The following is a 23,186-nucleotide window of genomic DNA, read 5'->3' on the forward strand; positions in this document are numbered from 1 at the left end:
ACAAGAGTTTGATCTCCAAAATATATAGAGAACTTATACGACTCAACACCAAGACAGATAATCTAATTAAGAAATGAGCAAAAGACCTGAACAGACACTGCTCCAAAGAGGATATACAGAGGGCTTATAGACACATGAAAGAATGCTCAACATCACTAGCCATCAGAGATGCAAATTAAAACCAAAATGAGATACCACCTCACACCAGTCAGAACCGCCATCATTAACAAAGCAAAAAACAAGTGCTGACAAGAAAAAGGGAACCCTAGTACACTTTTGGTGGGAATGCTGACTGGTGCAGCCACTATGGAGAACAGTACGGAATTACCTCAAAAAACTAAAAATGGAACTGCCTTTTGAACCAGTGATTCCATTGCTAGGATTATACCCAAAGAATCCTGAAACCCCAATTCAAAAGAACCTGTGCACCCTTATGTTCATAGCAGCACTATTTACAATAGCCAAGTGCTGAAAACAGCCTAAATGCCCATCAGTGAATGAGTGGATTAAAAAACCTGGTACATTTAAATGATGGAATATTACAAATCAGAAAGAAAGGAGGAACTCCTACTTTTCACTACAGCATGGGTGGAACTTGAAAGTATTATGCTAAGTTAAATAAGCCAGGCATAGCAAGAATAATACCGTATGATATCACTTAATACAGGAAACTAATGAACAACACAAACAAATGTGCAAAATAGAACCAGAGGCATGTAAACAAGAAGCAGACCTACAGTAACCAGAGGGGAGAGGATAGGGGTTATAGGGGGGTATGAGGGGAAGGGTCTAATCAAGGAACAAGTATAAATGATCCATGAACAATGGACAACTAATGGGGATTTACTGTGTGAGAAAGGGGAGGTGGGTGGAGCAGGGGAGAGCAAAGAGGGAAAAATGGGACAACCATAATAGAAAAACAATTTTAAAAGAAAAAGAACATCAGACATTAGATTTTAATTGCCTTTCTAATAGGTTAAAAAGTTTATGTCTTTGCTCTAATTTATATCTTTTAACAAAATTGAACATCATTTCAATTTATTAGTCATTTGTTTCTGCTGCCTGACAGATAATTTACCTATTTTTTGTTGGAATATTTAGCATTTTTTAGTTGATAAATTAAGGGCTTCTTGTAAATTAAGAAAGTTAATCCTCTGTAATATATGTTGCAGTTATTTTCCCAGTTTGATATAATTTAATGTTTATGCTTCTTTGTCGTATAAACATTGAAAGTTATAAATTAGTTCTAATCACTGATCTTTTTATTTGTTGATTTCTGATTATTGTATTTGTGTAGAAAGGCGTTCCCCACTCCAAATTCATAAATTCTTATGTCTCTTCTTCCATTCATTTATTGTTGCTGTTTCATTTTTTTATGTTTAAAACTTTGGTTCATCTGGAATGTATTTTGCTGTAAGGAATGAGACTAGGAATGCAAGTGGAGTGGTTTTTCCCAAAAAGCTGTCCATTTGTTCCTTTACTGTTTCTGTAAATAAGCAAGAAGACATGACCGCAGTCTGAGGAGGCAACAGGTTTGGGTGTGTCTGAGACATGGTCAGTGCCAGGTTTCTTGTTTGTGCCATCAGGCTTCTCATCAGTGCTGTGGGTCAGGACTTTACTCACAGGCAAGACATAGGTGCTGACATTTTTAAAGAATCCACAAATATACAGTTATTCTGATATAAAAACTAGATATGAGCTTAGGTCTGACTCAATTTCTTTGTGATGTTTATGGAAAGCTTTCCCAGCAGGATGACATTGCTGCCATGCCTAGAGGTGGGCAGAGTTTGGGAACCAGAGAAGGCTGAGGATCTGGACTGAAGCTTCCTGAGTGATGAGTAACAGGTCAGTCTGCCTGGAATGAGGGCACAAAAAGGGAGGGGGAGATATGGGAAAGGGAAGCTTGAAAAGTAAATCAAGGCCTGATTATGGACAGTCTCCAATGGCAGGCTAAGAAAGTTTGGCTTTATCACCTCAGAGTATTTTCATAATATGTGTGTGTGTTGGTATCTGCAAGAACCTCCCTTAAATATAAAAATCTTAAGCAGAAACCCACAATGTAAATAAACAAAAGAAATGGCCAGGTTTTTTTTTTTTTATTATTAATGTTTTTTATTGATTATATTGTTACAACAGTTCCAATTTTCTCCCCCTTGTTCCCCTCCCCCCAGCACCCCCCTCCCCCAGCGATCCCCCCCAAGTCCATACCCCTGGTTCGTAAAAATTAACTATCCCCCCCCTCTCAAATATTAGGACCCTTTGTAATCTTGTAAAGGACAATGGGCGAAGGTCTCAAGCTCCTCTAGCTGCTTCAAGCTGGACATGGTTGTCGTCCTACCTACCCTTGGGTCCAGAAAACCCTAATATGAGTGGGGGTGTGGAGGGGAGGGTGGCCTTCCCACATGGGGAAGGATCGTGCAGACTCCAGGTCAGTTGGCCAGGTTTTTTTCACAGGACTTTTACTTCCCATTATGGTTGCGCGAAGTGGACAGTGCTTGGGTTTAGAACTGAGTCAAATCCAACTCCTTATCTAATTGTCAGTGTCACCTGTGAGGCATCCTGCATAGATGTCTGTCATGGGTTGTTACAGGGACATTGAAGATCCCTGAGCTGCAAGACCAGATGGCCCTAGTTGTGTGGGAATAGAAATGACAGTCAAAGTACTTGACAATATTTGCAGAATATTACTGTATGCCAGGGCCCTGCTCTGTGCTCTATACACAGTGTCTCATTTAACCCTCCTGTGGAATCTTTTCACCATTTTAAGGACAAAGAAACTAAATCCTATGTGCATTAACTTGCTGGGAGGCATCGTGGTTTGAAATAACTGTTAACAGTAGGCTTTGTAAGGTTAGTTTGCTTAGATTTTAGATGAATTAAGAAAATATGACCATGATGATGACAAAGGACAATCTAGTTTTAACTTAATCAGGAAGCTCCCAGGTTTTGTACGTTTTGGGTTGAGGGTCAGGTCTCACATGATGGAAATTTGCCCCAAATAAATGGGGAAATCCTGTCTCTAGAATGACTCTGACTCATTCAGTCAATGGTTCCTCTTATGTGATGATTACATGATTTATTGTTTCCTAATTTTAGAACCTTAAAGATGGAAGGAGCCTCAGTGTTAATTAAGCAAGCATAGTTAAAATATACTCTGTTTCTAAAAAAAGTTACTTAAGTGTCCAAATATTTCTAGTCAGAGCCCTGGGTAGAATGTTAATAGAAAATCTGAAGTGGCGAAGTAGTTTGGGTATTAGTATAATGCTAGTGCTGTTAACAATGGACATGTTTTAATTTTAAAAATCTAATTTCTTCTGATCACTGAAAGAATAGGAGAAAAACAAGTATAAGAGAGCAGTCTCTCCTGCTATAAACTTTTTGAATTATTTCTTTTTGTATCTCTGTCTAGAATCAACAGTACAGAATGGTCACTAAATATTTGTTGAATCAATATGTAATCTTGTTATTAGCAGCAGTTTACACAAAGCTAGAAAAGTCTTTCCAGACAACTCAGAACTTTATAATATAGCACTTGAATATTGGTGATTTATTAGACAATTTGTTAGAGTTAAAAACCAGAGGGAAATCCGGCAGAGAGTACTGCTGCTGGATGGCTGATGCTACATGACATCAGCAAAATTTGTGTCTGAGGGTTAAAAATGTTCATTTAAGATCATGGATGTGAAAGTGTTTACGTTGCCGTCTCTACAACAGTTCCCCTGAGTGGGTTACAAGATCTTTCCTCTGCTCTTCAACTTTCGGGTTAGGCATTAATGATCCACCAGGTGGCAATGACTGACCTCAGTAACCTGTTCAAAGTACTGCACCGTCCCTGTCAAGTATGGGGAAGGAGATTTGAGTCCATCCTAGTCTATAGAGACTGAAATTCACCCTGCTGCTGAGCTGGATAGCAATGGCCCTCATTTTATCTTATCTTGTTTGCTTTATTTTTTAATGGAAAAGAAGAACATGTATTTTTAAGAATTTTTTTAAATTTATTGAATTTCTTGGGGTGACATTGGTTAATAAAATTATATAAGTTGCAGGTGTACAATTCTATAATACATCATCTGTATTTTGTATCGTGTGCTCACCACCCCAAGTCAAGTCTCCTATCATCACGATTTATCTCTTCTTTGACCTCTTCCACTTCCCTCCACCAACCTTTACCTCTGGTAATTACCATATTGTTGTCTGTGTCTGTGTTTGTTTTGGGGTTTTTTGTTTGTTTGTTTTTGCTTACTACCTTAATTTATGTAGTATTAATTTTATGCCAGCACTCTTATAATCACTTTATGTATATTAAAGTTATTTAATATTCACAACAACCCTATCAGGTGGCACTAATATTATTAGCATTTTAGAAATAAGGAAACAGATAAAGACCTGTTTCCCAGAGACCAGAGGTAACCACTCATAAGTTTGTTGCATTATCTTTCCAAATCTTTTTTGAAAGAAAAGTTATATATGTGTGTAAATAATCAAATGTAGCTATATGTCGTCGTCGGCAGCCGTCCGTCTCGAGAGACGATGGTGTAGCTTCTTAAGAGTCTATCTGCACCGCCGAGAATGGCTGTGCAGTCCGACTCGGGAGTGACATGGTATCTGTCTCCTCCCGTGTTGAATCGACATCTTGCGATGACGCTGAAGCTACAGAGCCTGGGCAGGGTGATATGGAGGGTCTGCTGTTGCCCATGCAGCAGACCCCCCCTCTCTTCGCAGCTGAAGGGTCCAAGGGAAAGACGGAGTCAATACAGCTTGGCTTCAGGTGCGCCGCAGGAGTTGCCAGTGTTGACTACAACGTCAAACCGCCTTAGGGACTCCGGCTCCGGATTTTCTGTTGGGGTTTACTCCCTTAGCCTTTCCCCTGAAGAGGTATGCCACAAGGCAGCGGAGGTTTTTTGGAGTCAGAGTTTTCCTTCTCTGATGTACCCTGACTGGAAGATCGAACCAGCGACACTTAGCTCGCAGGCCGACGCTCAATCCACTGAGCTAAACCAGCCAGGGCAAGCTATATGTATATAGGTACAATTATACATACATAGTTGGTTTTATTATTTGTTTTAGAACAAGGAGATCATATTATATGTATCACATACAATTAGTCTTTCTCATGTAATCTATTAAGAATTTTCTACATGGTACATATACAACTATCTTATTTAAAGCAAATATTGTATTTCATTGTGCTGGGTGTACCATAATTTATTTAACCCTTACCACTTTGTCCATTTAGGTGGTTTCATTTTTTTGATATTTTATTGAGTGCTGCAACAGACTTCACTATGCGTGTATCTGGGCTTTTTCATGCCAGAACTTCTTTAGGATGGATTCCCAGGAGTAAAATTGCTTTGTCAATGGATATGAAGGTTTCAAACTTTCATAGATAATAGCAGATTGCTCTCCCGTACTTGCTTCTCTCCTATCCTCTCAGCTCTCTTTATGACTGGTGTTTTGAGTATGATAAAGGTGAGATTTGCTCACCACTATTCTCAACAGAGTGCAGAATAGGTAATGATAAACATTCAACATGTTTACCCATCAAATTGGCAAGAAGAATCCCTTATTGTTTTTTTTCCTGTGAGTTATATGATGTTCACAAACATGGCTAGAGGAGGGGAGACATTGAAGAAATCTCTCTAAAGTTATAATTCTCCTCAATGGAAAAGGATAGAAAAAGCAAGAGCTAGGCAGCTATGACCCCAGAAAGGGAGCTCAGGGTAAAGTGCCCCAAGCTTCACTTCTGTTTACCTGGGAGGCATTAGAGTTAACATAACCGTAGGAACAGAGAGTAAATTTATTGATTGAAAAATATCATCATTGTGTTTGTGTTCTGTGCGCACATGGCTCAGGCCTCTTGGAGGCCATAAAATTGTACTGAACAAAATCTCTGTATTTAATGATATTATAGCTAGTAAAGATGGGTAGGAGTTATCTCTAAATGACTGCCTTCGAAATGAACATATAAAATGACTTTACCCAAAAGCATACGATTGAACAGTAGCAGAATTACTACTAGAATCCAGCTCTTATCTCCTTAGATATGTAATAAATATTGGTGAATGAGTAAGCTAACTATTCCTCATGTTCAACATGGTTAACATCAAAGTATATTGAAGATTAATTTCAACCCAGGATAAATATAAATACAAAAATTTAAAGGGAATAAAATAACTTCTAGCTGGAGGCATTTTAAAAGTTTAAAAATATATATGCTATCTGTTTATAGTCTTAAAGGATGGGAAGGATCTCACCTTTTAGTAATCAGTGGGGAATGAAAGCTTCCACATTTAGAGAAAGTAGGAAAAAAGATACTGATGTAGAAAAGGATGAGTAAATTGGAGGAATTTTTAATGTGAAACATTGGGTTAGAGCAAGATTGTAGAGAATCTTAAGTCCTAAAGGAAATTTTTCTAAAGTTTCCAGAGCTACCAAGAGTTTGGGAAATGCAGAGTGGTCAGAATACTTGTTCTAAAATATGCTGTTATAGGGAGTACTGACTTCCAAGTAATTTTTCAGTATTTTATTTTGCTAGAAGAAAAAATGAGTCTGAGAGCAAAGTTCATTGCTTTTTATAATTATTTTATTTTTCACTTTTTCCTATTTAAAAAAGGAAAAGTTCAGGTAGGTAAGAAATGTTACTCAAATGTCAAATTTCAGGAGGAAGCACAAGGTTTATGGGGATTATCTCTAAATCTCAACAGGTTATTTAGCAAATCAGATCAAATGACCAGACTGTTCTGGGTGAGCATATGGAGTTAGTGTTGGATTGAATGAACTTGAATATAACAGACACATTCACCAATGTCATCAAAGAAAGCTTTCACTGGAAAATGAACACACTGAAAGGACTTCCAACATGTCCCTATTGTCCAGGTCACAGGAAGGAACTGTAGAGCCTGTTAAGGGTAGATTAGCACATTTTATTTTATAAAGATTTTATTTATTTATTTGTTTTTTTAGAGAGAGGGGGAGGGAGGGAGAAAGAGAGTGAGAGAAACATTGATGTGAGAGAGAAAAATCCATCAGCTGCCTCTCGCATGCACCCCGACCGGGGACCAAACCCGCAGTCCAGGTATGTGCCTTGACCAGGAATCAAACCAGCAACTTTCACCTTGTGTGACAGTGCTCAATCAACTGAGCCACACTGGTTAGGGCTAGGTCAGCACATTTTATAGACTTCAACTGAGGAATGAAATTATTTAACGTGCACCAAATACACTTCACACACATCCTAATCCTTTCCATGAACAATGACTCCTGCTTATGCCTTTTATGTCCATATCCCTATATCTGTATTCTCCACATGGGCAAGTGTGACCTGGCAAACAGCACATTGTTCTGGCTCCCTGGGACAGAATTGGCACTGAGAACACTGCATGATGTGTTGTAGACCAGCCTCTCAGGTGGAAAGAAACCTGATATCAGGACATGGCCCTGTGATGAAGTAACAATGCTTTTATTTTATTTTATTTTTAAGTATATTTTATTAATTATGTTATTACAGTAGTTTCAATTTTTTCCCTTTGCTCCCCTCTGCCCAGTATCCCGCTTTGCTCCAGCAATCCCACCCCCCTTAGTTCATGTCCATGGGTCATGCATATAAGTTCTTTGGCGTCACCCTTTCCTATATTACTCTTAACTCCCCCCTGTCTATTTTGTACCAACCGATTATGCTTCTTAATCCCTGCACCATATGCCCTCCCCACTCCCAGCTGGTAACCCTCCAAATGATCCCCATACCTATGATTCTGTTCCTATTCTAGTTTGCTTAGTTGGATTTTGTTTTTACTTTTTAGATTCAGTTGTTGGTAGTTGTGAATTTGTTGTCATTTTAGTGTTCATAGTTTTGATCTTCTTTTTCTTAAGTAAGTCCCTTTGACATTTCATATAATAATGTCTTGGTGATGATGAACTCCTTTAGCTTTACCTTGTCTGGGAAGCACTTCATCTGCCCTTCCATTCAAAATGATAGCCTTGCTGGGTAGAGTAATCCTGGTTGCAGGCTGCCTTTCATCACTTTGAATACTGTTTGTCAGTCCCTTCCTGCCTGCAAAGTGTCCTCTGAGAAATCAGCTGATAGTCCTATATGCACCCCCCTATAGGCAACTCCCCACCTCTCTCTTGCTGCCCCCAGGACTCTATCTTTATCTTTCAACTTTGGCATCTCAATCACCATGTGTCCTGGTGTGGTCCTCTCTGGGTCCAGCTCGCCCAGGACTCTCCGTGCTTCCTAGACCTGTATGTCCATCTCCTTCACAAAATTTGGGAAGTTTTCCTCATTTTTTTCAATTCTTGCTTCCTCATTCTGCACTGGTTGACTGTTTTTTTCTCCTTTATGTTCAAAATCATTGATTTGAACCCAGGTTTCCTTCCCTTCACCATTGGTTTTGTGTGGATTTTCCTTCATTTCACTTAGCATAGCCTTCACTTCTTCCCTTATGCATTTGCTGTACTCAAGCATATCTGTCAAGCCTGTGAGCATCCTTATCCCAGGTGTTTTGAATTCTGTGTGTTAGGTTGGTTATCTCCTCATCTGTTAGGTTGGCTGTCTCCTTGCCGCTTAGTTCTCCCACTGGAACCTTGATCCATTTCCCCGTTTGTGTCATACTTCTCTGTCTCCTCATCTTGACAGGCTTCTGTGTTTGTTTGTCTCTGCATCTCAGGTAGAGCTGTCCCTCCTGTTATGTTGTAGGGGGTGGAGCCTTAGGGATTCGTCAGTACAGGGTGACCTGTTTCACCATGTTGTGGTGCTCTATGTGGGGGGGAGGGGTCTGAGAGGGAACAATGCTGCCTGCCCAGCACTCGCCCCTTTTCCAGGCACCTCTCCCACTTCCACACCGGACTGGTGCCCCTCCAGCTGCTGTCCTAGCCATCGTCCCCAGAGTGGGTGGGTCTGCGGATGTTCTAGGACCATGGGGGCCCTTTAAACAAGAGGTCTCTGCTAAGAAACCTGCAGTTTCTGCCTCCACCCCAACCCCCACTGGTCTGCACAGTCAGAAGCAATGAGGCTTGATTTTCTCGAGTGCTGGGACCATGGACTGCGAGGTCTGGTGAGGAGCTGGGAACGCTCCCCAGGTGTCCCTCCTGACTTCTTAAAATGTGTGATTGCACTTTCTGCTGGCCTGTGGCTGCTGCTGCTGCTGCTGCTACCACTACCACTGCTGCTGCCACCACCATACTGCATCCTCTCCACCCAGGCTCCGCCCCTCCTACCTGTCGGGATGAGTATTTCTTCTTTATGTCGTTGTTTGCTGGATTTACATGCAGTTTGATATTCTCAAACTTCTGGTTGTTTCCAGTTTTGAAGTAGTTGTATTCCTTCTTAATTGTGGAGGGAGATGCACCGTATCTGTCTATGCCTCCATCTTGGCCAGAAGTCCAAGAACTCTCCTGTTTGAAAATCTATATTATTTTTTTAAAGGTTTATTTTACAATCATTCGAGAGAAGGTGTGGGGGAAGAGTGAAACATCAATGCAAGAGAGAAACACTGATTTTCTGCCCCCACTGGGGATTGAGCCCAAAACCCAAGCATGGGCCCTGACTGAGAATTGAATAGGCAACCTTTCAGTTACAGAATGACACTCTAGCCAACTGAGCTACACAAGCCAGTGCAAGTCACAATGCTTTTAAAAATGAATCTGTTATGATCACCTAGTTTGCCAAGTTACTTGTTACCTAGTCACACTCAAAGGGAGATGTTCAGATTAAGTCTTGAAGAACCTCCATCTGACACAGTGGTCAGGCTTTTTTATATATAAAAGCAATTATCATGAATGATAACTAATTAACCAGCATTGTTTTGAGATTAATGATTACATTCCCAAAATGATAACATTAAACCTCTTACAGTTCAGAAATCTTAAAGGAAACATCATATAGCACATGCCTAGGTTGTGGGTTCAATCTCTGGTCAGGAAGAGTGTGGGAGGCAGCCAATCGATTTTTCTCCCACATCAATGTTTCTCTCTCTTCCTCTTCTCTTTCTAAAAATAATAAACATATCCTAAGGTGAGGATTAAAAATAATAATAATAATGACCACACAAGTGTAATTCTAGGGTTACAACATGTAAAACAAGATGGTAACAAGTTTTATAAAATATCTGTAAGTCAGACTTTGGGCTAATATGGCAACAGGTAACATGATTTATGGTCTTGTGGACAGTCCAGTCTTCCATACCACACCTGGACTGATAATAATCCCTTACCTTCTAAGAGCAACAGGTAAATTTAGAAAGGATTCTATTGACTAGACCTAAGTGTAAAACTACAGAGATATAGAGGTCTTGGGCTTAATGAGAATATAAACATGGCAAATTTTTTATATGAGATATTATGTGGCTTATAGTTTTCTGCTTGTGGTCCTCCATAATCCAGTTTATAGGAAAACATCTTCCTCTGAGAGTATATGACCCTCCTTACTCAAGCCACTCTACCAAGGTTCTCATATGTATTGCAATCCTGATGCCACCACTTGCAAATGATGAAATATTTCCATTTTTAAGATTGAGAGGACAGAGCTTTCATTTGTCATAGCTGGGTTCAGAGTTAGGTGTATCTGCTTCAAAGTCTGGGCTCCTTCTACAATGACAACTCAGGTTTTACACCCTGTTGTCATGTGTATGGTTTCATTTGAATGTGACCATGAGAAGACAGTGATAGTCAGCTAACCTTACTTACTTAATTGCCCCAACAACTTGCCTTAAACCCCTGTCTCTGTTCCTGAACCAAGCCAAGCTTGACACTTCCCTGGAAATTTCCCAGCACTGCAGCTGCTTTGTCATGTGTACATTCTGAGCTGTGGCTTTTCTTTGTTCTCATCCATCAATAATATTCTATCCATTTCAAATGTTCTGTAAATTTATTGAAATCTCCGGTTCCCTCGTGAACCTCCATAAATGAATGTCTTCCTTTTTGTGTACCTTGAATATCTCTATGGTGTGGGGAGGGCAGGTAAGGTAGATTCTAGCTCAGCTCAAGAAGCCTGAAAGGATGTGCAAAAACCCTCCAGCTTTGACTCCTGCTCTTGGTAACTGTGTCTTCAGAAACAACCTGACACATTCCTTCTGGACTTCTTTGAGCTTCACCAAGTTGTGCTCTTAGAAGATGCTTCTCTTCCATCTCATGCCAGAGTGCTCAGATAATGACATTTTTCAGCTACTTAATGACACTTAAGTACCTCAACATTTTAACTATAGAACAGTTCTTCTAACACTCCACATCTATGGCTCTCCATCATCTGACCTTTTCACAACTGTTCCATTGGCCCACAATTTGAAAGTTATCAACAGGAGAGGTATTTTTGTTCCCCTGAAGATCCTTAAACAATATTGGGACCAAAGGAGAAACAGTAGCTCTCAGACCAAAAAGGAAATGTCAAAGTATTAACTGGCCTGAGCTTTTTCTGAGCCTATCAGGGAGCCAGAGTTTGGCTTTAGGATTCAACTCTGCCCGTCTTCTGCAGTGACCTGAGACAAGGTGTTAATACCTCTCAGCCCCAGTGTATCACCTGTGAAGTGGTGACTATCCTGTTCTATACAGCACTGAATTGTGAGGTTGGATGAGAACATGTATGTATGCCTGGCACATAGTAAAAACCTCAAAAAGTGTTGGCATTTTTAAAAAAGTATTTTTACAACCTGATATTTTTGAAATTGAGTTACTTTCTCCATCATAATTTTAGGTGACTTCATGATTTCTGCAGATGCCATATCGGTTATAGAATGAAACATTTAGGAGGCTATAAATGAAAATCTTTGTCTGGAGCATGAGTAGGAGAGAAAGTCACCTGACTGAAGAGGCACAAACCCTGGATCTGACACCACTTAGGAGCGTAGATGCCCAAAACATGTGTGCTTTGAACCAGGTGTATTTAAACTCAAAAATACCTCAGGATACATCAGTAGTGATTTCATTGCTAACCACCATATGAATGGCCCTGGAAGTCTGTAAAAATTAGCCTGGAGAGAGTCAACTGTCTTCTGGGCACATAATCCCTCTGTCACCCCAGAGAGCCAATGATTATTATATACCTGGTGCATATGTGTGAAGGGGATGGCGGAGGGGATAGGAGAGACATATCCCCCTCCTGACCCTGATATAGGTTGGGTTTTCACTTCATTTCCTGAACTGAACTGGTGTTACTGTCCCACCTTAAGAACAAGGTCACTTAAATAATGAGTTGAAATAAACCAGAACCTGATCTCTATCTATAGCCCTCACTCTTTGGTATATAAGATAACAATACTCATACAACCTTGCACATGCACGCATGCACACACACATACACATGCACACATACACACATGCACACATTGATACTGGTTGGCCATCAACATTAGCCCAACAGTCATCGGCATATTGGGAATGTTGGCAGCTCATGTCTATGTTACAGGGATGATGTCAGAAACAATGAAATGTCTGCTAAGGATTATTAAGCACTGGTATCTGCTCTCTCAGGTAATAGCTTTTGAGCCACAAAGGAACAGTTAGAAGTAAGCACTTCCATTGGAATATCACTTTCAAGAGAGAAGGATTCTAAAATTCCATAATGTCTATATTTGATTCCAATGTTTGAGAAGTGAAGAAGCTTTATATTCATGTGCATTTTGTAAAGAGATAATTTCCTGCTTCAAAATTTCCTTAGCTAGACTTTTCATTGGGGCTAACTGCAAAGACCCACCATGAAGGAGACTCTTTTCCAGCTGGAAGCACATCCTTGCACAGGAAGTCAGTCAGCCATGCATGCAGCCTGACTCTAGAACTTGCCAGTGAAGGGTGTAATTTTCAAGCCTGAGTTGTGGTAGTGATTGAGTCCCATCACTGTCCCTTCCCTAGAAGACCTCAACTCATCCATCACCTGCCCCTTTGCTCTTCTGACCAGCACTTCACCCTTTTGCTTAAACATCTTCACTTCTCTCTCATCTTAAAAAATCATACCCAAACTGAAAGTGAACCACCCCCTTGGCTGCTGGTGTCCATACCATTATCTTCCCCTTCCTTTAAGGGCCAGCTTATAGTTTGAACTCTTATTTGTTAAAACTCTAATTCCCATTCATATTAAACACATAGGCACCAGGTTTCACCAGGTTTCTGCCTCCTTCCTCCCCCTTCCATGATTTCCAGAGAAGGTGTCCTCCCTGTGTAACAGAATCCATGCACTTTCTCGATTGAAATGCAGCTCACAGGCTGTTCAGTTCTGAGGGGCCCGACAGCCTGCCGCCAGAAGCATAACTCTCAATACCAGAGTTTGGTGAAAAGAAAAAGAATTGTTTATTTAAAGGTTATACAGCTTTAGATCATTGGCAGATTTCTGCTGTTAAGTCTTATTTTCTTTAAAACACCCATGAATACATAGTTCTGCCTCCCCCTGCCAAACCAGGCTAGCTTTTAAAAAGTCAGAGATACAGTTTTCCTATTTCCCAGACACAGTTCAGTTTTACCAGCAGCTCCCAATCATTTGAGCCTGATTGGGGAGGTTTTGCCTGTGTTGCAGTGTTCTTCAGCTCTTAATTCAGAACCATGTGGAGTTCCCAGCCTCCTTGTAAACCACATGGAGTTCTCCCTTCCTTTCAAAGTCACATGGTACTCCCCTAACCAAAACGTCTGCCACCTTATTTTTAAACCCCTTACTGTGTCCTGTGACACAATGGGCAGGGTGACTAATTGCAGCCACATGTAGAATTTTACATAGGCCCCGTAAGTTTTTCATCACTGTCCTATGGTTAAAGTCCCTCCCATCTCCTTGGGGACCCATCTCTTTAACAACTGTGTTCCCAGGTGACTTTTTAGTGGTTGTATCCTACGGACATTTCATGTCTACCTGCACTTCCCTGTGGCCTCTGATGCTCTGGTTCCTTCTACCTAGAACTCTCTAAAGTTTTCCAGAATTCTCTGTTGTGACTTTCCTCCTACCATCTATCAGTCCTTCTCAGATTCCATCAAAGTCCTTAAATGTTCGGATACCCCAGAGTTCTTGGGACAGAACTCTACTTACACGAGGCTATGATTCCCAACAATGATGCTCTAAAACCACCTCTCCTACCCCTCTCACTGGTACCTCTCTGTTGACTGCTAGCTCAGGACTAGGGCTCAGCAGACTACCAGGCAGCAACTCTGGATAGCTCCCAGACACATTGAACTCTTTCTATCCCAAACATGCCCCACAACACTGCTCCCCTACCGACAGCTCCACAACCCGACACATGTCACCTTCAACCACTAAGCGCCACTGATGAGGGCTCAGAGGAAGATTCCAGAGTGTGTTTCTCAGCTCCCTCATTTGGTAGCTGAGTCATGGGGAAGATTATTATCTATTGTCACTATGGTGGTGTTGTCACAATTAAATAACTTGTGTAAAGCACCTTACTATATAAGCATTTACCTCTCCTCCTGTGTAATCAGTATTCCACCTAGACCACAATGTCCCTTCTACTTATAGGCATTTGTATCTCCCATCACCCCCAACTGCCACACCCCACATCTTCACTGCCAGGACTCTGTGCCCAGCCTTGGCCAACCACCCAATGCAAAGGCCCAGACAAATGTCCTCCTTCCTAAAGACACTTTCCACTGCCTAGCTGTCTGCATGGACAGCTACTCATCCTGCAGGTTTCACTCAACCATCCCTCCCTGGGAATTCTTGTCCCAGACAGGTTGACTGCTGCTGGATCTGCACCCCTAAACTACCCTATCATTTCTTTAGCAGAGTGTGTGCATGTTATTGTGCACAGATTCTGTGCCCAGTTCCCCCCTCAAACTAGACCCTTTGTGAAGGAAGGTCTGTGTCTCTGTCACTTCTTGACCTTGGTGCTTAGACTGTCCCAGGTGCTGAGTCTGTGAGTAAAAAAGCATCTGGAATATCCCAGCAGGGCTCACTCACATGGGTAAAGAAATCACAAAATATGAATCAGGACTCCTACAGGTGGGGCAGGTGTCTACAAAGCTCACCATCTGGTCTCCCTGGAGGAGAAGAATACAGAATATTTTTAACAAGTAAACATTAAGTATTTAATAAAACATTTAAATTTTAAGTTTATTTTAAAATATTTTAAATTTTGAATCCTTGATGTTGGGCTTCATCACAGATTTAAATGTTCAGTTTTCAAAGTTGAATGAAACACCCTGGGTGTGCATATCTCAACTTTTTTAGTCCATTTTCTATCCAACCTGATAAAGGAGACACTTTACATTCTCACCCCCACCCCACCCATGTGATAGTTACCTGCAGGGGTCATCTATTCATAGTGTTAATCAGTTATTATAACACTGAATATGGTTTTTCCAACTCTGGCACCATAGAGAGTCAGATATTTATGTACAGATATCTCTCATAACCCAGAGTTCAAAACGTGGAGACTCACATATTTCCTGAAAGGAAGCATGGGAGCCTGATGGTTGGCTTTACTGGTGGGGTGTGTCTTACTCAGATGCAGTTGTTTTCCTAATGACCAAACCTTCTTCTGTACTAGATGCAGTTACATGATTGACAACGTGATTCTATTGATGAATGGTACTTTACAGAAAAAGTCTGTGAAGGAAATTCTGGGGAAGTGCCACCCGCTGGGCCAGTTCATGGAAATGGAAGCAATCAACATCGCAGAGACACCCTCTGACCTCTTCAATGCTGTCCTGGTGGAAACACCCTTAGGTATGAATATGGACTTGATGCTATAGCTGCCCTTGAGTGTTGTCACTGTCATTAGGAAACGTACACCAAAGTCACAGTTTTTCCCATGAGTACAGTGTTGATCTATAGAGATTGCCAGAAGTGGAAGGGACATGAAGGAAGCATCTAATCCAGGCCCCTCATTTCTCAGATCAAGACAAATGAAATTATTGGTTTGGCCAAAAAGGTTTTTTTTTTTCCATAAAAAAGACACATTTTTTATTTTCACCAATAACTTTATTGATTTGGATATTTTGAGTATATCAGGTATCTCCAACATAGTATAACTTTGATTGTTCTCAATTAATGTCTTGATTTGATCGCTATCAACTGCAACTAGTCTGCCCAACTTTTGAACATCACCAGAGAGAAATTTCCAGCACAAAACTTCACAAATCACTTTTGACACTTTCAATCAGTCACAGCACCTTCTCCATATACTGCACAAATCTTTATATTTTTTCATTTCAGTTGCATTTTTACCTTTTCTGAAATAAAAAAGCATAATATGCCAAAAATGTTGCTTACTTTCTTCCATCTTCAATATTAAATTGGCAACACAAAAATTCATCTATTTTGGTAGTTTTTTTAAATGCATGCTAACATGACAGCTGTCACAATACAATCTAAAAAAATTGTTTTGAAAGAAGTTAAAGACTAGGGCCACCTGCCAGGGTCATCTACAAATCATCTGTAGCTGAGGAGGAGCTGAGGTTCATCTCCCAGCCTCCAAACCCTTGTACTTCACACTAGACCACAGCAAATAAATAAGAGAACATGTAACTTTTCAAAACATTCATTTTGTAGCTGTTTTTTTAGGATCAATGCCTTCTTTTATTTTAAATTATAGGAAACATTTTGTTTTAGAAAGTTTAGGAATGCCATTTTCCTGAGCTGTTCAGGAACATCTGTCAAATGACCAGAAATAGCATTCAATATGCTAACAGAACAATTTTATAAGCATTATTGTAAGGAAATTCTGGATAGTAGCAATGCACTTTTGATCATTTGTCAAAGTATTTGCCATTATGGACAAAGAAATCAGAAAAAAATTGTGTCATCTAGTGCCTGATACTAGGGGTGCAGGCCACAGAGGAAGGGGGATGGGGCTAGAATCACATCTGTGAGCATGAAGCTGTGTTCTGCCTGGTCCCAACAAACTGACATGGGGCAATTCAGTTTCCCTTAGTTCCCCCATTTTAGACTTTTGGAAACAAAATAAGACACTAAATAAGTACAACTCAATGTTTGGCACGTAATAAGGTCACAAATATTGAGTACTACTACTTGATAATGGGGCAACTTCAACAAGTGAGACTTAAAGTGAACAGTTCCAAGCATTAGTGGATTAACTCAGTTAAAGAGTATCTCATGTGTAGTGCAGGACACACACATAGTAAATGCTTAATAAACAGTCACTCATATAGCCATAAGTCCTATTAGGTTGCTGCATCTATGGATTGAAACTCCAGCATCCTAGTAGGGTGGTCATAGGGTGGTACATTCAGGAGACATTTTCTACAGTTATAATCATGCTTTTGATTAACTTATTTTATATGATGACTTATTTTCTCAGCTCCATTCTTTCAAGATTGCATGTCTGAAAATATACTAGATGAACTGAATATTGAAATACTGCGCAATAAACTGTATAAGGTAATTGTTTTCCCAAATAGTGTGTTTTTTTATTAGATATATCATAACCAGAGTTTTTTAATAGAAGTGACTTTACCCATTAGCCAACTCCCGCAACTATGAAGTGAGGCATATTTGGAGTATACATGCATGTCAGCTTTCCCAACCAGAAGATTGTTGAGAGCCCATTATTCTCTGTATACCCGCCTGTGCCTGGAACATAAAAGGGGCCAATTTATGGATGTATTTGAAAACAACCAGCATTTATAGTGAACCTCCTGTTATTCAGAGTTCCTCTCTGTCCTTTATCCTGTGAAAAAGTCCCTGAATTTCACAGTTAACCAGTCCATACAATGTTAATCTACTGACAGTGGACAGCATATCAAGATGACAAACTGCACACATCTTCTGAACCACTTTGCATGGTCTGGCCAACTGACTGTCTGAATTGTGCTGCCAACTGTCTGATCATCTCTGTGTAACAGAGGGTGAATAAACTCTGTTTTTCACTTGTATGACCACAGTGTCCTTGGAAATTCTCACTGAGTAGCTGAATAGATATAGACTGTCACATCATATATATAGCACAGCATGCTAAAACATGGTCCTCTTAAAAGCACTGCATTATAAAGAGACTTATGGCCTTACAAGAGGCGTCCTTAATACAGCTAACAGAAGGCACCATTCAAAGCAATTTATAGACATTAATTCACTGTGTCCATCTAGCAAAACTGTTCTATCTCCATTCCTCAGATGAGAAAATGGAGATGTGAAGGTAAGGTTACTTAGTTGAACTCAGTTCACTAGTGAATAGTAGTGTTGGGAGTCAGGCACAGGCATGCTGACTGCAGCCCAGATGCTGCCTTCCCACTTCACCCTCTGTGTTCAAAGCAACCCAAAATGCGTCTCCTGAAATGTCTGCATTGGACCAAATTGAGTGTTATTTATTGAGCTTGGCACTCTTGTTAGAATAGCAAGAACTAACCCTGTGAGATTTCATGATTGATTCAAACAAGTGCTTATAAGTAATTATAAGATATGATAAGTGCAATTTTGTTCTTTCATGGAGTTCTTTTTTCAGACTGTGCAATGTGCTTTAATATGAAAATTTCTTCCAAATTTATTATAAAATACTCCCCTATGGGAGAAGTGATTCAACTTTCATTAAAGCATTTAATAAGAAATGAAAAAAAAAAGATCTTGAAATTTCCAACAGGAACATATATTCATCTTATTGTTTTATGATTTTTTTTCTTTTTAAGTCTTACCTGGAGGCATTCTATAAATTCTGTAAGAATCATGGTGATGTCACAGCAGAAATTATGTGTCCCATTCTTGAGGTAAGAAAGAGTCCTTGAATTTTTTAAAAAATACTTGATTTGTTTATTTTTAGAGAGGGGGGAAGGGAGGGAGAAAGAGAGGGGAAGGGAGGGAGAAAGAGAGGGGAAGAAACATCAATGTGTGGTAGCCTCTTGCGTGCCCCCAACTGGGGTTCTGACCCAAAACCCAGGCATGTGCCCTGACTGAGAATCAAACCATTGACCCTTTGGTTTGCAGGCCAGCATTCAATCCACCGAGCCACACCAACCAGGGCCTTGAAGTTTTTATGTCAAATAATGTGCTTCCACACATTTCATTTATATAATCCTAATGATATTTCTTTTTCTTAGAAGCTCTTTCATCTAAAATAAAATATATTTTATTATGTGTATCCATTTGATGTCTTCAGTTAAGAGTAATATTTTCCAAGTTTTCTACACTGAAGAGCTATTTTGGAATTAGAAAATAATGCTTATGAAAGTTTGATCATGATTCATTTTGTTGTACAGTATTAAGAAAAATCATAATTAGTTAATAATTTACTAAACTGTGGTGAGAAACCCAAGATGGTGGAGGAGTAAGTGGAAGCTACACTAATCTCCTCCCAGCACCAAACTGGAATTACAACTAAATTGTGGAAAAATCATCCTGAATAAGCAACTGAAAACTAGCTAGAGAGAAGCATTATAACCATGGACAGAAAGAAGAAGCCACATCACCTCAATGAGACTGGTAGAGAGTGCAGATGAGGCATGAGAGGACTGGCTGGGCTTTCATGAGTGGCAGCTGAGGGATATTTCAGCAGCCAGGGAGTTCCTCCTGAGAAGTGTGGGGTCTAAACACCAAGCTGAACTCCCTAGTCTATAGCACCAGAACCGGAAAGGGCCCCAGATAACATCCAGCTTTGAAAAGAAGCAGGGGTTTCTGTCTGCCAGGGAGAGACAGCTGAAGATGCAGAGAGCCACTTAAAGGGCCAAAGCACAAAATCCCATTTGCAGCCACTTACCCTAGGCTCTGACAGAGGGAGGGTAGAGTGGACTAGAGACACTTGAGGAGAGTCTGGGTCTAGTGGTTCTATGGAGAAAACTGAAGGAACAGCCACCATACTGCAGAGACCATCTTTCTCAGGCAGAGCACTCCTCTCTGAATAGCATCAGCCTGAGAGGAAGCAATAGCCCTGCCCACAGGAATTACTCTGCCTCACCCTGTGGTTTTTAAGCCCTGCTACTGAGGAGTACAGCTGGAAGATATTCAATGATTAAACCTACAAAAATCCTGCAGGCAGAGGCAGATAGCTAGAAGCTCTGAGACTTCAGTTGTCCCTCCCCTGAGCCTAGTGCTGATAAAAGCTGGCTATGATGTGCAGCCTGGTTCTTTCTGCACACATATGGGCCCAGCAGAGGGGGCCACACACTGTGGATGGCTGATAGTTCCAAACAGGTTGTCCAGGGCAAGTCACAGGCAAGGTTTGACTTAGTACTGAAACAGAGTCTTGCAGATCTACCCACTGCATAGAAACAAACACAAAGAGGCAACTAAAATGTAAAAACAAAGAAACATGCCACAAGAAAGAAGAAAATAATTCTCCAGAAGAAGTAGATGAAATGGGGGCAAGCAATTTATCAAATAGATAGTTTAGAGTAATGATTATAAGATTATTCAACGGCATAAAAAAAGACAGGAAAACATTAAAATGGATCAGTCATAAATTTAAAATGCCATATCTGAAATAAATAATATACTGGAAGAAATAAACAGTAGGTTAGATAAAGCAGAGGATCAAATCAGTAATTTGGAAGACAAGGTAGAAAAAACTAATGAAGCGGAGTAGCAAAAAGAAAAAATAATTTTAAATGAGGAGAGCATAAGAAACATTTTGGACAACATGACGTGTAACAACATTCACATAATGGGAATACCAGAAGGACAAGAGAGCCAGCAAGGGATCAAGAACCTTTTGGAAGAAATAATGACTGAAAACTTCTCTAATATGGTGAAGGAAAAAGACACACAACTCCAGGAAGTTCAAAGAGTCCCAAACAAGTTGAACCCAAAGAGACCTACACTGAGACACATCATAATTAAACTGGCAAGGCTTAAAGACAAGAAGAAAATCCTAAAAACCACAAGAGAAAAGTGGGTAGTAACATACAAGAAGCAACCAATTATACTGTCAACTGAAACATTTCAGGCCAGAAGGCAGTGGCATGAAATATTCAAGGTGATGCAAAGCAAGGACCTACAACCAAGTCTACTTCATTCAGCAGAGGCTATCATTTAAAATAGAAGGGGAAATAAGGAGCATCCCAGACAAGAAAAAGCTCAATACTGCAACAAATATTAAAGGGCTTGCTTTAAGAAGAAGAAAATAAACAAATAACAAAACATAGGAACACAGTCTAACAATAAAATGGCACTCAATATGTATCTATCAATAATTACCTTAAATGTAAATGGCTTAAATGCTCCAATCAAAAGACATAGGGTAGCTGAGTGGATAAAAAAGCAAGACCCATGTATATGCTGTTTTCAACAGACCCATTTCAGATCAAAAGATCTGCACAGACTAAAAGTAAATGGATGGAAAAAGATATTTTATGCAAATGGAAAGGGAAAAAAAGCTAGGATTGCAATACTTATATCCAACAAAGTATATTCTAAAACCAAGGATATAGTAAGAGACAAAGAAAGACACTACATAATGATAAATGGAATGATTCAAAAAAAGGACATAACCCTAATAAACATTTATGCACCCAATAATAGGAGCACCTAAATATGTAAAGCATATCTTGAAGGACATAAAGTGAGAGATGGACAGAAATACTGTCATAGTGGGGGATTTTAAAACACCATTGACTTCAATCGATAGATCTTCTGGATAAAATATCAACAAGGAGACTACAGCCTTAAATAACACACTAGATAAAATGGATTTAGTTCATATCTTCCGAGCACGTCACCCCAAAGCAGCAGAATATACATACTTTTCAAGTACACAGGGAATATTTTGTAGCATAGACCACATGTTAGAGTACAAAAAAAGTCTTAATAAATTTAACAAGATTAAAATCAAATCAAGCATCTTCTCTGACCACAATACTGTGAAACTAAAAATGAGTTATAAGAACACTGACAATGACACAAAGACGTGGAAACTAAGTAACATGTTATTAAACAATGAATGGGTCAACAACATCAAGGAGGAAATCAAAAGATAGCTTGAAAAAAATAAAAATGAAGACACAACAATCCAAAATCTGTGGGATACTAGGAGAGCAATCCTAAGAAGGAAATTTATAGTATCGCAGGTGTTTCTCAAAAAAACAAGAAAAAGCTCAAATAAACAATCTAGCTTTACATTTAAAGGGAGTTGAAAAAGAACAATAAAAAAAAGACCTAACTCAGTAGAAGGAAGGAAATAATAAAGATCAGAGCAGAAATAAACAAAAAGAGTCTAAAAAAATGATACAAAAGATCAATGAATCCAGAGGTGGCTCTTTGAAAAGATAAAAAAGATTGACAAACCTTTAAACACACTCATCAAGGAAGAGAGGACCCAAATAAATAAAATCAGAAATGAAAGAGGAGAAATAACAACTGACACCAAAGAAATACAAAAGATTGTAAGAAAATATTATGAACAACTACATGTCAACAAGCTGGACAACCTGGACAAAATTGAAAAATTCCTACAAACATACAATCTCCCAAAACTAAATCAGGAACAATCAAATAATCTGAAGAGACAAAAAAAAAAAAAAAAACTCCCAACAAACAAAAGCCCTGGACCAGAATTCAAGAGGAGGGGAGGCTCCAAAACTCATTTTAGAAGGTCAAAATAATCCTAACTCCAAAACCAGATAAAGACACTACAAAGAAAGAAAAGTATAGGTGAATATCCTTGATGAACATAGATGCTAAAATCCTCAACAAAATGTTAGGAAAATGAACACAGCAGTGCATCAAAAAGATCATACACCATAATCAAGTGGAATTTATTCCAGGAATGCAAGGTTGGTATAACATTTGCAAATTAATAAATGTGGTTCACCACATAAACAAAATGAAGGGTAAAAACCACATGATCATATCAATAGATACAGAAAAAACATTTAATAATATCCAATACCCATTTATAGTTAAAAAAAAAAAAGAACTTTCAGCAAAGTAGGAATAGAGGGGAAATACCTAAATATAATAAAGGCCATGTATGACAAAACCACTGCCAGCATCATACTCAACAGGTAAAAACTACAAGCATTCCCCTTAAGGATGGGAACAAAACAGAGATGTCCACTTTCACCTTTCTTATTCAACATAGTACTGGAAGTCCTAGCCACAGCAATCACACAAAAAGAAGAAATAAAAGGCATCCAAATTGGAAATTAATAACTAAACTGTCTTTATTTGCAAATGACATGATACTGTACATAGAGAACCCCAAAGATTCCACACAAAAGCTACTAGAACTGATCAATGAAATTAGCAAAGTAGCAGGATACAAAATTAATATCTTGAAATCAGTTATATTTTTATATGCCAATAACAAACTAACAGC

The 23,186-nt window shown here is 39.5% G+C and overlaps 1 protein-coding gene across 2 annotated transcripts in view; it reads left to right on the forward strand.

Annotated features, from left to right (window-relative positions):
• Positions 1-23,186, forward strand: part of ATP6V0D2 (ATPase H+ transporting V0 subunit d2) — a 64,612-nt gene that overhangs the window by 26,734 nt on the left and 14,692 nt on the right. For both annotated transcript variants that reach the window (XM_090282914.1, XM_090282915.1), the window contains exons 3-5: positions 15,474-15,652; positions 17,247-17,326; positions 18,568-18,645. In XM_090282914.1, coding sequence (XP_090139040.1) covers positions 15,474-15,652; positions 17,247-17,326; positions 18,568-18,645 — 337 coding nt within the window. The remainder of the gene's footprint in view (positions 1-15,473; positions 15,653-17,246; positions 17,327-18,567; positions 18,646-23,186) is intronic.

Source organism: Furipterus horrens, unplaced genomic scaffold (genome assembly GCF_987537825.1).
Source record: "Furipterus horrens unplaced genomic scaffold, mFurHor1.1.pri manual_scaffold_7, whole genome shotgun sequence".
Lineage (NCBI taxonomy): Eukaryota > Metazoa > Chordata > Mammalia > Chiroptera > Furipteridae > Furipterus > Furipterus horrens.